This window comes from Protopterus annectens, chromosome 2.part0, assembly GCF_019279795.1.
Source record: "Protopterus annectens isolate FY-2018-M chromosome 2.part0, PAN1.0, whole genome shotgun sequence".
NCBI classification, from domain to species: Eukaryota; Metazoa; Chordata; order Ceratodontiformes; family Protopteridae; genus Protopterus; species Protopterus annectens.
Genome location: NC_056728.1, coordinates 1671925974 through 1671941974, shown reverse-complemented (window position 1 = coordinate 1671941974; position 16001 = coordinate 1671925974). Strand labels below are relative to the sequence as shown.

Below are 16001 nucleotides of genomic sequence, written 5' to 3'. Positions count from 1 at the left end.
TGGGATATCACAATACTCAGCACTGTAGGTACACTTTCCTGTACTGTGTTTGGACTATGTACTTCGCATTCATACCTTTCAGCTGTCCAGATATTCCTAGGATGTCCAGATGTTTTCCTTATCAAATATGTGGCTTTTTGCCATATCACTGGGATGCTTTCTGGAGTGATGTGACTCAATATTACATACATTTGAGTGCATACCTCTCAACTGTTCTGATTTGTGCAGAATGTCCATTTTTTTCTCATATTTGTGATCTTTTCCTTATAAATTTTTTTTCCTGGCAAATCATTGGCATGTCATTGCCGGGTGCAGTCAGACACTGATGACTTACATTTGAGTTTCAAACTTCATGCTCCTCAGAAAATTCATGCTGATGTACAACCTATGTAGTCTATCTACTTCTTAAGTTTGGAACTGCAGTATTAAAAAGTATTAAAAATCTATCCCTATTTCTGGCCCTTTGTCCCCCCTCCCCATTTTATGACTTTGTCCACATTTCTCGCTCTATGAGGTTGAGAGTGTTATATTCTAACACATTCCTATGTGAAATCTATGTCAAACATGTCCCTTTTATCGGTTATTTCTCCTCTCATTAAGCAGACCTCTGTGCAGATGTGTTACACTAACAGAATGACAGCTGTTTGTAAAGCCCTGGTGATCATTGTGGCATTTTGTGCAAATCCACACACCGTAGGTGCTCTTCCTTATGGTGAATTTCTAACTGCATTCAGTTACAAGGTTTGATAGCCAGCAACACTGTTGCTAGCCATGAAACCTAGCTGAGGGCATGCCCCATCTCATTAATATAGATTGGGTGCTGCTGAGCACCATGCTGTGTCAAGTTAACATGTAAACTCCGTGTAGGCTATGTGCGAAGCCTACATGGAGTTTATTGAATCCCAGGCTCTGTTTTTATTTTATCCCACTCCTCTAAAATCATTTCTTTCTTCCCTTAAATCTCTCAAGTTATATCCAATACACATTCTTTAAATTTATCTTTTAAGAGGTAGTAGGAATGTGACAGTATTTCAGTTTATCATTGTTACCATGCATCTTTATCTTAGTTTTTACTTGTGCATGATCTGATATTGTTATTGGGTAGGTCTCAAAGCTTTCAATTTACATGCCCCTTTGAAGTATGATTTTGAGATGTTCTAGCCTAGTTGTTGCAGCTTGGGGAATAATATGTGAATTCTGTCCTAAGTTCCTGCTACTGAATCCACATCTTCCATACCAACTATTTTCATGTACTCCTTCATATATTTACCCTCTTTTGTTATATTTCCCTTCTAGGTTCCCCTGTACATATTTAGTGCAAGTCAGGTTCCAGCTCTCACCTATATATCCCTTGTTGATAGCTTATTATTTCTTCTAATATTCTTCTTGGATAATGGTGTTAGCTGGAATATAAGTATGTGGCAGTGTAATCCTCCTAACCTCCTAGTAGCCCTTACTACCATAAATCTACCATTGCTGTAATTTTTCCCTTCTATTACTATTGGAGCCCCTCTAACAATCAGTATTATTACTCCCTTTGACTTTGTCCCTGCTGCTCTGTTGAATGTTCCCCTTGAAATAATTTATTTTCAAAATTCACATGCTCAGTTCTGTTCAGATGTGTGTCTTGTAACACTGCTGTTTATACTCTATATTTTTTAATGCAATTCACTACTCTGTTTTTGTCTATATCTGTAAGGTCATTTGCATTGTATATTAATATTGGCAAAACAATTATTTTGGTAAAAAGCTGTTACTCCCATATACAATGCATGCCAGTTCATCTGAATAGATGTTTCCATCTTGCAACTTAACATTCACACACTAATGACTAGCAGGCCAAACATCAGAAATTGTATTGAAGAAAGGGAGGGCAAATGGATATTAAAATTACAAGCCCACAAGTTTGGGCTTAATGATAGATTAGTGCTCAAACCTTTTTTAGTTAATAGACCGCTTAGGCATTAGTTATGAGTTATAGTGATGTTTTTTAATTATTTTACTGTGTCTGCTGTTTATTTAATGCTATGTTAATTGCATCAGTTTGATTTGTTGATTTGAATAGACAATGTTGTTATCATGCATATTTAAGTGGATGTGATGTGACTGCCTAAATGTCTGATGAAGCGTTGAATCCAACGTGAAAGCGCTTACCAAACTGCAGTCTACCTTTCTGTGTCGTTTTATTAAACCTGTTTTTTATTATTTGGAGTTAGCATTTTTGACTTCAGCTTTTGTGGCTTATGGTGCACCTTCTTACTTTCTACATTCATCTGAATAGATGTTTCCATCTTGCAACTTAACATTCACACACTAATGACTAGCAGGCCAAACGTCTTTTTCATCTCTGTCTGAACATGTCATATTTTCCCAGACTTTTCTCTTTAGTAAAATCCTCTTTAGTAAAATCACCCAAGAAATAAACTAAATACACTAAAGAAAAATGTCCTCTCAACTCTCAACCAACACACAACACTATATACACTTATTAAAAAGACAATCTAACCCCTCCAAATATGAGCAGTTGTCTCATATTGAAAGCTGTAACACGGGTGTTAACTAATTAAGGTTAACTGTACTAATGTACATATTAAAGTTTGTTTCGACTTACACAGATAGTGTCTGTTCATATGTCTGTTATTCTCCTCCAGTGTGCAAAATGCCACTTCTCACAAGTGATGTTGTGTCTTTAGGCTTTTCCCAGTTAGGGGTCGCCACAGCGGAACTCCGGTCCGCTAATAATTGGCAGTTGATTTTTACGTACCGAGTTGCCAGCCCTGACGCACAACCTTTAACAAAGGTACGCCCATTCACGCTTGTCTCCATGCAGAAGACACTGTAGCTGAGAATCGAACCGGACAGCGTCTTACTGTGAGGCGACAACGCTACATTTACATTTAAAAAAACAGATGTAAAAAGCCACCTGCATGCTTTCAGTAAGCATTAACTTTTAGCTTTAAGAAAAAGTGCAATGGGGACCCTTAAATAAAAAAAGTGTACTTTTTTATTTAGTGCATTAAAGTACTAATGCTGCTTTTTGTTTTATCATTTTTACTGATTTAAGCACCTTTTAAAGTTTTTTCTTATGCTATGTTGTTTTGCTATGGTTACTGTTTTCCTGCTGGATATTTAATTTCTGCTTTTTTCAGTTTCATTTTCTTATTTCATATTGGTTAAAAATGTAACCATACTATTAGTGATGTAACAGTGTTAACTTATTAAATCTGATGTTTTCTGTTTATTTAAATATATTTATAAAGAAATATTTACATTTTCTCTACCATATTGAATATTTTGATAGTTGCTGCAGTCCTTTATACAATTTTTGTCAGTAGAATACTTTCTTCGTCTGTATTTAAGCACATATTACACGTTGCATGTTGCGACTGTGGTCAGAAAGTCCTTCTATGTGGCACATCTTATTACTAAAGGTTTTGCATCCAGGAAGAAAGAGGTCATTGTCTCCCTCTACTCTTCCCTCATTAGGCCAATCATCGAGTACAACGCCCCATTTGGCATGTACCTCACTAGACACCTGCAACAACTGGAGAGGCCGCAGAAGTACCTCACAAAGAGGATCCTAGGCCTTAAACACTTGTCCTATATGGACAGACTCAAAACACTCTATTCTCTGTCTCTTATCACCTACTTAGAGGTGATCTCTGCTTGACTTGCAAAGCCATGTCTGACCCAGCTCTGTTAGAAATGCTACATCTAAAGAAATCACAATCCCTCCGCACCACATGGTCCGGAGACTTCAAACTCACTACCACAATCAACAGAGCATGCTGGAGGGACAGGTTCATAACCCACAGACTGCCCATGCTATGGAATAGAATACATGTCAAGCAGAGCACCTCACTGGCCCTCTTTAAGAGAAATCTTGATGAGTAGATGGGAAATAGAAAATTCACCCCAGGGATCACTCCAGTGGCGCTACTCGACAGAGGCACTAGGAACTAAGGTTGGGTGGCATGATGCCAGGGTAAACCTATGGGCTAGGCTTGTAAAGGCTCCAGGGCCATTAGCCTAGTACACACCTATGAACCTATATTGGTTATTTTGTATCTGTTTATGTCCTAATATTACCTTCTCAAGTATATAAGCAATTATCTTTTGTTTGTTTTTTTTTATCCTCCCCACAACACCTTGCCTGATGGCTCCTGTATCTTCGACCAGTTGCCCCATTCAGAAAAGTAGAACAAGAAATGACTAATCCTGTTGTAGGTGAGAGCCATTCAGCTTGTTTTTTCCTGGCCGGAACCCCTGCCAGCCATCCATTTTCCTGCTAGATTCAAATGGTAGGTAGGCCAGCTTGCTGGTAGGCCTACCCTTTGCCAGTAGGAGTACCGCCTCCCCTCTTGGTGACTTCTCTAAGTCCACAGTCACTGTCTCCCAAGTAGAAGTGTGCATTTGCATAATAGTTTCCCTTTGGCTACTTAGTGCAAATGAAGTAAGGTGGTTCAAGCGTGGTGGGCTCTGAACTCCACTGGGAGAACATGTTGTACTCCCAGAAGGTATAACTTATATGGTGAGGCAGAACTGCATCCATCCTGCCAAGTTGAGTGTTCTACCCCATCATTCGTGATCAGGTCCTACAGACATCCAAGCCACTAACAGAATTTGATTCACCTGCACTGTAGTCAGAGTTTTATTCCTCTGCACCAAAGAAATTATAGCTGTTATCACAAGCAGATTTATTGTGGTGCAGCAGTTAATGTTGCTGCCTCACAGCAAGAGGTTCTCCGGTTCAATTCTCGGCTGGGGGTGCCTTCGGTGCGGAGTCTGCATGTCCTCCCTGTGGTCGTGTGGGTTTCCTCCAGGTGCTCCGGTTTCCTCCCACATCCCAAAGACATGTTGTAGGTGGATCGGACACTCTAAATTGGCCCTAGGCGTGAGTGTGTGCATATGTGTCTTCTGTGGATGGTTGGGTGCCGGGCTGGCAACTCGACACCGTAAAACTCCACTGCCGATTATGAGCGGACATGTAATTCCTCTGTGGTGACCCCTAACCAGGAAAAGCTGAAAAAAGAAGAAGTAGAAGATTACAAGCAGATTTATATTCTTTTCATTGCAACAATAAATTTTTTTTTTTCATTAGTGATTCATGATTTCATTTCACATTACCAAGGTCATGCTCAAATCTTCATTTTGTTTTTTTTATTAATTTTCATTTATTATAGTCTGCATTGATATATTTAAATGACTAGCCTTTCAGAAAACAGAGTATCAAAGAACCAGTGAGAGTGAGTAACAGCATGAGATGAATAGCATTGTCTTGTGCCCACATACATTTCATATGACAAGCCCTAATTCTCTGCAGGCAATATGCCAATTGTACATGGTAAATGGGACACAGGAAGATGGGTAGAGCCAAAAGTTATGATTTGCTGTTACAGTGACCTATACTTAAAGGGCTCTTCTTTTGGTGAATACCTTGTACAGGTGTGCTTTAGTTGAGTCTCTGTGAAGACAACATGTTGTAAGACATTACTGAGAGAGCTGAGGTGCTTGGCCTTTTTGATAACCATTTAAAATGTTGGGGTTTATAATGCCGAGTCCTGAAATGTGGGGATTGAATGACCAAAAATCTGGACCTGCATACAGTAAGTCTGGGATTGCTTTTTCTTGGAATATTTCCTTTTCTCCAAGTTATGGTGATCTTGGAGTTGGTATGTATAGGTTTGGGGATGTGGGGTCGTGTCCCTCTGCAAAAAAACAAGTTGAAAGGAAATGAGCAATGTTTGAGTATTTACTCTTCTCCTGTATTTTCTGTCTTATTTGCAGTGTTTCTGGACTTAACATTGTGGGTCTTGGCTTTTCAGTAGGGATACTGTATTTGTATAAAGTGCACATTCAGCATACTGAAGCAGCCTGGAGAATATCAGCTAAGGACAGTGCTCATGTCTCACCTCTCCATATTTTAGTAGCAATATGGTTAATGGAAGGATTGATTCCCTACGTGGAATGATATGGGGTAGTGCAGCAGTTAAGACAAGTCAACAGGATGAAGAATAGCTAGAAGATGAAAATTGGTGGTGGAAAAAAAATCAGACTGGATTAATACAAACATTGAATATAAGATGCTAAGAATACTGATACAGGGGTCTTTTCCTCAATGATTTATTGTAATGATGAGTACCCTCATGCAACTGTACTGCTCCTTTGTATCTTATTTATCAGGTTTATGAAGGAATGCACTCCCCCATCTCTCACATGCATATGCACTTTACCTGTTTAACCTGTTTATCATGCTTATGACCAATTGTTACTCTATAAGTACAAGGTTGTGTCTTATCAGTTTTCATATTTTTTATTTCTTTCTTTTTAATTAGGTATTAATGTGAGGAAAGGTAAAGGTCGTTACAGAGACACCAACATTGTGACTTTTGCACCCCGTTATCTCTTAGACAACAAATCTTCTCATAGCCTTGCTTTTGCCCAAAGAGAGTTTGCAAGAGGACAGGTATGGCAACAGTGCTGGTAAAATTTGAGTCCTGAAAATTTCTCGATTGTCTTGTGTTTAACATATGCATTTTAATTTTAGTTTAACAGAGAAATTTGTAAGTGATACAACAGAGACCTCGTTTCTGATAAAGGAAACACAAATGAAAATTTTGAAATTTACCTATAAATATTCCTCTACTCTTGTAGAGTTCTTAGATGTACAGATCAGTAGGGATGCCCTATATTCCATGTCCACGAGCGTTTACAGGAAAAGTGTCAGAAGAAATAATGTTCTACATAATAATAGCATGCATCCTAATCATACCAAACTAAATGTGCGTCGGGGGCAAATTTTCCGGATCATGCGTCTACACAATGAGGATGCACAGTTAGAAGAGGCACTCATCCTACTCAAGGAAGAATTTATAAACAGAGGATACAGGAGAGAAGTCATTGAAACACAAATACTTGAAGCCTGGAATGCGAGGGAAGGCAGATGTAAACCATATTTTAGTATTAATCATAGTTCTACCTCTGCACAGACTCCTGAACAAATTGTTGATCAGAGTCGTACCCCTATGAATGTTGGCAGTAAGCTTAGGATGCCTTTGACCTATGCTAGTAACATCAGCATGGTATGTGATACTATCAGTGCCAATTGGGGTATTCTTCTAAATATACCTGAACTACAAGGAGTGATTGGAAATAAGCCTGATTTTACATTTAGGAACAACAAATCTCTCAAAAATCAACTTTGCTGTAGACCATTGAATCCTCCTAGCTATACCCAGTCTGACAGAAAGGGTACCTACACCTGTAGAAGGTGTATGGCTTGTATATGCATACACACTGGGGGTCATTTCCTTCACCCCCAACTTGGTTTCAATATTGACACTAGTTTCTATGCGGATTGTCAGACCAAGAATCTGGTATACTTCTGTTTCTGCATCACTTGTTTTTCCTACTGTGTATGCAAGACAAACAGGGCTTTCAAGGATAGGATCCTTGAACATTTGAGAGACATTAGAAATGTGAAAGTATCCAGTGCTTTAGCTATGCATGTTAATGAGACAGGCCCTAGTCAAAATTCAAGTTCTTTGCTTTAGAGTTAATGCATGCCAATATTCGAGGTGGTGATCTATTAAACAAGACTGAATCCATAGAACAGAAATGGATTATTCAGCTACAAGCTGACAACCCCCCGGGTTTAAACAGCAAGGTATCAATAAAAACTTTCCTTAAAGCAAGAGCTCTGAAACATCGTTAGCCCTTGCTGTCAATATGATAACATCAATTTTTTTTATCATGATGTTCCATGACTTTATTTATATCTCCCAATTATGCATTTGGTAGCATATGTATGTCATGCAGTTTACACACCATTCTATCCATTTTTGTTAACTATACATGTTAAGTTGTCAATCTCGCCTTCATTCTTGCTGGATGGGTTCGGAGCCGATCCTCGGCTCCGACTCGGCACTTGCTTTAACTCGAGAACTCCTTTTACCAGCTCGAGGTAACCCTATATCCCATGATGCAAGGCGGAACTACCTCAGATCTCGTTTGCCGCTTAGCGAAAGAGGTCTCCTTTGCCAGCTGAGGTAAGTTTTTTTCTTAGTCAAGTAAGAAAAAGTGTAGTTAAGGGTTTATTTTCCCTGTTAGTGTTAGTGTAGTCTGTAATTAGTTACAGCCCACCCTATTCCCTATTTTTCAACCTTTTTACAAACTTTTTATAAGTTTTGTCTAAAGTAATTTAGTCAGGCCTAGTCCCTTTCTGTTATCCCTTCCTGTGTGCTTGTGTAAGGGATTAATTTGTGTGTTTGTTGGGACTGTTTGTGTTCTATCCTTCTAGAATGTCTAAAGAAGGCAAGGTCTCAGGCTTCAAGAAGTGTGACCAGTGCTGTCAGAAAATGTCTCTGACAGACGGTCACACTTCTTGTGTTTATTGCCTGGGGCCTTTGCACCTGCAGGACTCCTGTGCGTTGTGTCATGCTTTTAGCCAGAGAGTCCTGCAGGAAAGGAGGAACAAACTAATCCTCCGAGGTTTACTTAAACCTGAAGGTTCTCCTCCTAAATCAGGGTCAGGAAAACCTCTTAAGCCACCGAAGGTTCAGGCTACAGTGTCCAAGCCTCCTCCGGTGGCTCCGGCTCCGTCGGAGCTGATATCGGCTCCGGCTGGAGTCGATACTTCTTCTACTCGAGTAGTGGGTTTGGTGCCGGCCGGCTCCGATACCCTGACTACTGTGGCCTTGTCGGCTCCGGCTGGAGCCGACACTTTATCCAGCATCGGAGCCGAGAAATCCTCGGCTCCATCTGGAGTTCTAGGGACTTTGGCTCCGATGGCTTCGACCCGTAAGAGATCTCGGTCCCCCTCTATTATGAGTATCCATTCGGCTCCGGGATCTCCTCTTTTGTGGGAGCGGAGCCATCGTTGCCGATCTTCGAGATCTTCCAGGCTGTCTGACCACGACTTGGAGAGGGTGGTAAGCAGGCTGTTGAAGTCTCAGGCACTGGCCCAAATGCTCCATAGCCCGTCTCAACAGACTTCGGCTATAGCCCCAATTCTTGAACTTCCTCCTCTGACTCCACACCAGAGTTCGTAGCCGGAGCTTCTTGGGACAGCGACTGTTTCGATGCCGGAACCGATACATCTTTCGGCTCCATCATCCTCTGCTCCGATCTCCTCCTTGAGACCTTCCTTGGAGGGATCCGGTCGTCGGGTTTCCACTGTCGGCTCCGAGGGGGCTAGTGGCATCGGACCCTTGTCCGACCCCGCTCTCCCTCTCGGGGCTTCAGCTTTGGTAAGCTCGGTGCTGACATCGGCCTCGGAGCCTTCTCTCTCCTTGGAGCCGACCATTCCTGTTTCTTCGGAGCGGGTGTGTTCCGGTCTCCCGGGGAGAGGAGCCTTTGAGGTGATGAGGAGTGTCCTGGCCTCTGAGCCTGGTCAACGGTCTATCCCTCTAGCTCCTCCCTCATCAGTGCCTGCAGATGCCTCTTGCCAGCCTCTTGCTCTCAGGCCCAGGGATCCATCGCCCCAGGTTTCCCCACTGGGAATTTCCTCCTCTTCCGAGGTTTCTCCTGACCCTGCAGGGGAACCCCCTCGGAAGAGGAGGTGTAAGAGGAAACACACAGACTTCCCTGAGTCTACTACATCTGATACCGACTTAGATGATTCGGAGGGTTCCCCATGGTCGCCCCCTGAGGATGTCTCCTTTTCAGACATCCTTGAGCTCCTCAAACAGAGGGAAATTGGCCTTCCATTGACCCCTCCGAGGATGAGTCGGTATACCTGGAGGCTTTTGGATCCCGACCCTCCACCTCCTGGATGTCTCCGCCTTTCGACCCACTCATGCAGGTAGTGGCTCAAAGGCGTGGCGGCTCCAGATTCTGTGGAACCTGTCCCCAGGAGACCATCCAAGTTCATTACAGCCCCTCGGATAAACAGTTCCTTTCCAAAGGTGTCTCTGTGGATGCTATGGTGGTGGCGGCCACTAAGAAGGAACTGGCGGATCCTTCAGTACCTGTCCATCCTCCTAATAAGGATTCTAGGACCATGGACAGGTATGGAAAGCGGATGTTTTCTTCAGCGACCTTTGCTATGCGTCGCTGAATTACCTTTGTCACTTCACCAGGCTTCAACGAGATATTCTCAAAGAACTGGGTGAAGTAGTCCAGGATCCTTCTGCTGCTGGGGCTCAGGAAAAGATTGCCTCACAGCTTGCTATCCTGAATTCCATATCTAACTCCTCTATGCGGCTCATATCTTATGCAGCCGATGGAGCGAGCAGGGCCGCAGGCACAGGAGTTGCTCTTAGACGCCAAGCCTGGATGCGGCTGTGTAATTTTATGACCCTTTAAGGCATCCTTCACTAATGCCCCTTTGACGGTTCGGCTTTGTTCGGGCCTCAAGTGAAGGATACCTTGACCAGGTGTGAGCAGGACGGTAAGACTCTTTCTGCCGTTGGAGTCCAGTTTTCCACTCCTTCTAGACCATATCCCAAGGGTCAGAAAGGGGAAGATGTGGTTCCGTAAAGCCCAAGGAGCTACACCGGACACACATGGTCAGTTTACCCCAGAGGCAGAGGGGTAACAATAATAGACGCAGCCGTAGAGGCAGGGGGGGTCCTCAGAACCAGGGCAACAAGGAGTCTCTTCCTGAGAAGCCCTTTCAGCATCCCTGAGGTGTTGCCCGACTGTCCACCCTTGGAGGCAGTCGGGGAAGGATTTCACTGTACCCAGTAGCCTGGCAATCCCTATCCCAAGAGAAGTGGGTACAGTCGATTATATCCGAGGGTTACATGATCCCCTTCGTAAGGTTTCCTCAGACTCTACAATCCCTTCCAGACATCTCACCCGGTCAAAGGGATTTGGCAAAACAGGAGGTTTCAAAACTCCTAGAAAAAAGAGCCGTCCAGACAGTGCCGGCAGACCAAGTAGGATCCGGCGTCTACTCAAGATTCTTTTTGGTCCCCAAAAGGACGGGAGAGTGGAGACCAATATTAGACCTCAGCAATCTGAACAGATTTGTCAAAAGGCAAGATTCGGATGGTCACGCTTCAGTCCATTCTGCCCTTTCTGGGCAAGGACAACTGGATGTGCTCTATAGACCTTCAGGATGCGTACTATCACATAAAGATTCACAGGCGCTCCAGAAGGTTTCTTCGCTTTCGGCTAGGGACCAGTCATTACCAATTCAGAGCCCTGCCCTTTGGCCTCACTTCAGCCCCCAGAGTGTTTACCAAATGCATGGCAGTGGTCACAGCTCACCTGAGACGTCGAGGATTCCAGGTGTTTCCTTATTTGGACGACTGGCTCCTCTCCACCACCACCAAGTGTCAGCTTCTTCAGTCCAGAGACTACACCCTACAGCTTTGCAAGAATCTGGGAATTTCAGTAAATTTCATAAAATCTTCTCTGCTGCCTTGCCAATCTATCACCTTTATAGGCGCAGAGTTAAATACCGTCAAAATGTTAGCCAGACTAACAGATCAAAGAATTCTGGACATCCAAAAATTTGTTCGCTTCTGTTACAAAGCAAAAAGATCAAAGCCAGGTTTGTCCTGAAAGTTCTAGGTCTAATGGCTGCGGCCATTGTTCTTCTACCACTGGCTCGCTTTCACATGCGTCTCCTACAGTGGATGCTTTTCACACAGTGGTCATATCACGATCTTCCGATGAGACACGAGATCTTAGTGACACAGTCTTGCAGGGCTCATCTGGGCTGGTGGATATCCTCCCCTCTTCTTCATCAGGGCCGACCCTTTGTTCCCTCCTCCAGTTGCCACAGTCACCACGGATGCCTCCCTGATCTGGTGGGGGCATTATCAGGGCAGGATGGTCCACGGGACGTGGCAACCCATAGAATACCATCTGCACATAAATGTCCTAGAGATGAGAGCAGTGCTTTTAACGTTGCAAGCCCTCGACGACTTTCTTCCCACGGGGACTATTGCAGTACAGACGGACAACATGTCCGTGGTCTGGTACATCAACAAACAGGGCGGAACCAGGTCCTATCCCTTATGTCGAGAAGCTCTCAGACTTTGGCAATGGGCGATCTCTTCTCAGCGGTTTCTGATAGCAACGCACATCCCGGCAGGTCCAACCTATTGGCGGACAGGCTAAGCAGATCTATTCTGATGCCTCACGGTGGTCTCTCAATCAATCTGTAGTGGATCAGATTTTTCTGAAGTGGGGCACTCCTTGTTGCGATCTTTTCGCTACCCCTCAAAACAACAAGTGCCCAGACTATTTCACTCTATTTCCTTCCAGGCCAACCCTGAGAGAATCTCTAACCCAGGATTGGCCGGGACTTTTATGCTTTTCCTCCTTTCCCATTGATGCCCCAAGGCATACAGAATGCCATCGATTTGAGAGCCAAATTGATCCTCAATGCGTCCTTTTGGCCACGACAGATTTGGTTTCCGTCTCTGCATCGTCACCTTCTGGTGCAGCCCTGGCATCTGGACCCAGTTCCGGATCTTTTGATCCACCAGTCGGGTCAGCAGCACCGGGCCGTTCATTCTCTCAACCTCACTGCTTGGTTGCTCCACTTCCTTCCCTAGCCAGGCTACCAATGATTTCTGACTCAGTCAGAGACATTTTAGTGTCTTCTTTAAAGTCGTCCACTAGGACTATATATGCTAGCAAGTGGCTTGGTTTTCGATTTGGGCAAACTCCAGAAATATTGATCCTTTTACTGCTCCCGTACATTCTGTTTTAGATTTCCTAGCGGAGGTTTTCATTCGGGATCCTCGTCATCTACAGTCAAAGTACAACTGGCTGCCATTTCCAAGTATCATGTTGGCTTGCATGACAATAACATCATGTCTCATAGATTATGCAAGGCCTTTTGAGAGGAGTTTTCTCCTAAAACCACCTATAAAGCATCCTCCTCCGCAATGGGATCTAAACTTAATGTTAGCATCCTTGATACTACCTCCTTTCGAACTGTCTGCTTCATGTTCTTTGAAGTTATTGACATGGAAAACTATATTTTACTGGCTGTCACTTCTGCTAGAAGGGTTTCGAGATTCAAGCTCTCTGTATTCGGTCACCTTATTTGGTTTTCATAAGGACAGGGTATCGTTAAGAACTAACCCTTCCTTTCTCCCCAAGGTTGTATCTCAAACCAATATTAACCAATCTATAGAATTACCAGTCTTTTTCCTAACTATTCTGACAGAGCTGAACAGAAATTGCATTTTTGGATGTCCATCGTCAGCTCAGGTACTACTTGCATAGGACTAAACAAATCAGAAAATCGGACCAATTGTTTGTCTCTTATGCAGAAAACAGGTTAGGTCTTCCAGTTTCTAAAGTGACCTTATCCAGATGGTTGACTTCCACCATTTCCTATGTGTACTCTCTCAGAGGCAAACAACTACCTTCTAAGCCAAAAGCACACTCGACCAGGAGTCTATCCACTTCTGCAGCTTTTCAGGATAGACTTCCCATTGATACCATTTGTGCAGCAGCTACTTGGGCCACGCCTCATACCTTTGTTTCTCATTACAAGTTGGATTTGGCCTCCAGAGATAGGGCCAGTTTTGGTTCCACAGTTCTCAAGAGTCTGTTCCATTGAGCCACCCGGGATACAGGTGCTAGGGACGCAGTCCCATCCAGCAAGAATGAAGGCGAGATTGACAACTTAACATTTAGAAGTTATGTACCTACCATAACGTTCCATGTTAGTTGTCTTCTCTCACCTTCTTTCTTGCCCTCCCTCCTTCCGCCTGGCCTGGACAGATCTTGAAGAGTTCCTATTAGTTTGTTTCCTCTGGATCTTTGTTATGAGGACTTCTTTTAGGAAACTTTGTTCCTATTTTGGTTAGGATAACCTTTAGCAGGGTAAGTTAGCTGCCAAACGAGATCTGAGGTAGTTCCGCCTTGCATCATGGGATATAGGGTTGCCTCGAGCTGGTAAAAGGAGTTCTCGAGCTAAAGCAAGTGCGAGTCGAGCCGAGGATCGGCTCCGAACCCATCCAGCAAGAAAGAAGGCGAGAGAAGACAACTAACATGGAACGTTATGGTAGGTACATAACTTCTAAATTTAGTATCAGGCAGTTTTATTAGTACCATATAATAGCCACACTAGTTTAACCACTTCTGTCAGTAGATCGACTGCTTTGTTTTTCATCATTGTCCATGCTGTTATAGCAAGGAATCAGCAGGATTTTTTAGACATTTTATTATCAGTTGCTGCTTTTTATAAATGCTGCTACATATTTGTATATTAATCTGTTTTTATGTATGTATATGTACTGTGTTTTTAAGGTTGCAGTAGTTTGATAGTGTTTAACATTGGGGATGTGAGCTGCTTTCAATTGTCAGCACAAAGCAAGTCTATTTTGCACTACAGTATGTAATTTAAGCACACTGACCTTTCCCTTCCTTTCAGACTTGCACTTGATTGGCTGCTGTAACATTTAAATAGTCATTTGTTACATTGTGTTTAACATGGTCTGATAAAGCAGAGTTTGTTATCCGTGAAAGCGCTTACCTGTTTGTATTTTCTAGAATAAAAGAATCAACAAAACAAAGCAAAGATCGTATTTGCCGTGTTTGGAACCTTTGTGGTTAAATTTGTAAGTGAACTGGTATAGGATTGCTGCAAGCATTTCTGCCGAGAAGGTCATTAGAGCTGATAGTATGAAAAATGCTAATGTGCTGTTTAAAAGTTACTGTTGCTTTCAGAAATGAAGACATATTTTGATGACTGCATATCAGTGTGTGTGTGTGTGTGTATATGTGTGTGTGTGTATATATATATATATATATATGGGTCTCCTTTGGTTTATTGAAATTGCAGATCACCAAACCTGAAAGTAGAGGCCACTGTACCAAAAATCTATTTTTGCGAAGTTGTACTTCACCAACATTTGTTTAATCAAAATATTTAACGTGAAGGTTCGGGTTGCAATGTTTATGTACCTTCTGATACACTGTACCCCTTCTAAAGCATGGGGGGTGATGGAATTGTTGGTAATTAGCAACGGTTGCAGTATGGAAGAGGTAATGATGTCCTTGTCTTGGACAGATATCTTTTAATATGGTAAATGATTAGTCTAGCACTTCTAGATTCTAATTGCAGATCACAGTACAGTGACGAACAGGAAATATACTGTTTTTCTGGGTCTATATCAGTTCATCAAAACGTCTGAAGTTCGAACACCATATGTTCGAACTTCAAACCACGAACTGCAAAAGCATTGAAGTCTTAAAACAGCAATTTTTTTCCCAGGGAAAAAAATCGCTGTTCCAAGAAACACACACGCAACACAAACACACCAAAACAGCATCAATCCACTCACATACACTCAAAATCCTACATCTAACCCTACACTAAACTGTACATACACTACTACCTATCCACTTACCCTAACCCTAACCCTAAGGTCCGTCACTATCGCACACCCACCTCACCTGCGCCCTAACCCTAACATCCACACAATCGCACACTTACCTGAAACTGACCCATAACTTCCCACCACAGTCATGATACTCGCGAAGCCACAGAAATGGCCCACTGAATTCTTTCCCTGGGAAAGAATTTGGTGGGCCGCGGCTTTGCGATTACCAGTGTTTGAACTTTACAGTTTGAACATCTGGTATTCGACATTCAGCCGTTTCAACGGACTGATATAAACCCCATTTTTCTCACTGTAGTGCGATGTCGGAGTTGGTATATATAGTTTGCAGGGTGTGTGAGGGGTGCAAGGGGGCTTGTCACCCTGCAGTAATGTTGGAGAATGTGTTGTGTTTCTGTTTTTTTTTTAATTGTCATTATTTTGGTGTTGTGCATTTCAGTATAGTGTACTTTCGGTGTTGTAGTATGTCAATGTAGTGGCCTCGTTATTTTCAGGTTTGGATTTCTATTATTTTGATAAACCAAAGGAGACCCATATATATATATATATATATATATGTGTGTGTGTGTGTGTGTGTGTATGTATATATATATATATATATATATATATATATATATATATATATATATGTATGTCCTAAGATGATATAAATATTTTTGTTCTGTTAGATATCAGAATTTAGTG

The 16001-nt window shown here is 42.6% G+C and overlaps 1 protein-coding gene across 1 annotated transcript in view; it reads left to right on the top strand.

Moving 5' to 3' along the window:
* Nucleotides 1-16001, top strand: part of VPS13D (vacuolar protein sorting 13 homolog D) — a 3321573-nt gene that overhangs the window by 2615455 nt on the left and 690117 nt on the right. The window contains exon 51 of the mRNA XM_044060428.1: nucleotides 6336-6466. Within this exon, the coding sequence (XP_043916363.1) occupies nucleotides 6336-6466 (131 nt within the window). The remainder of the gene's footprint in view (nucleotides 1-6335; nucleotides 6467-16001) is intronic.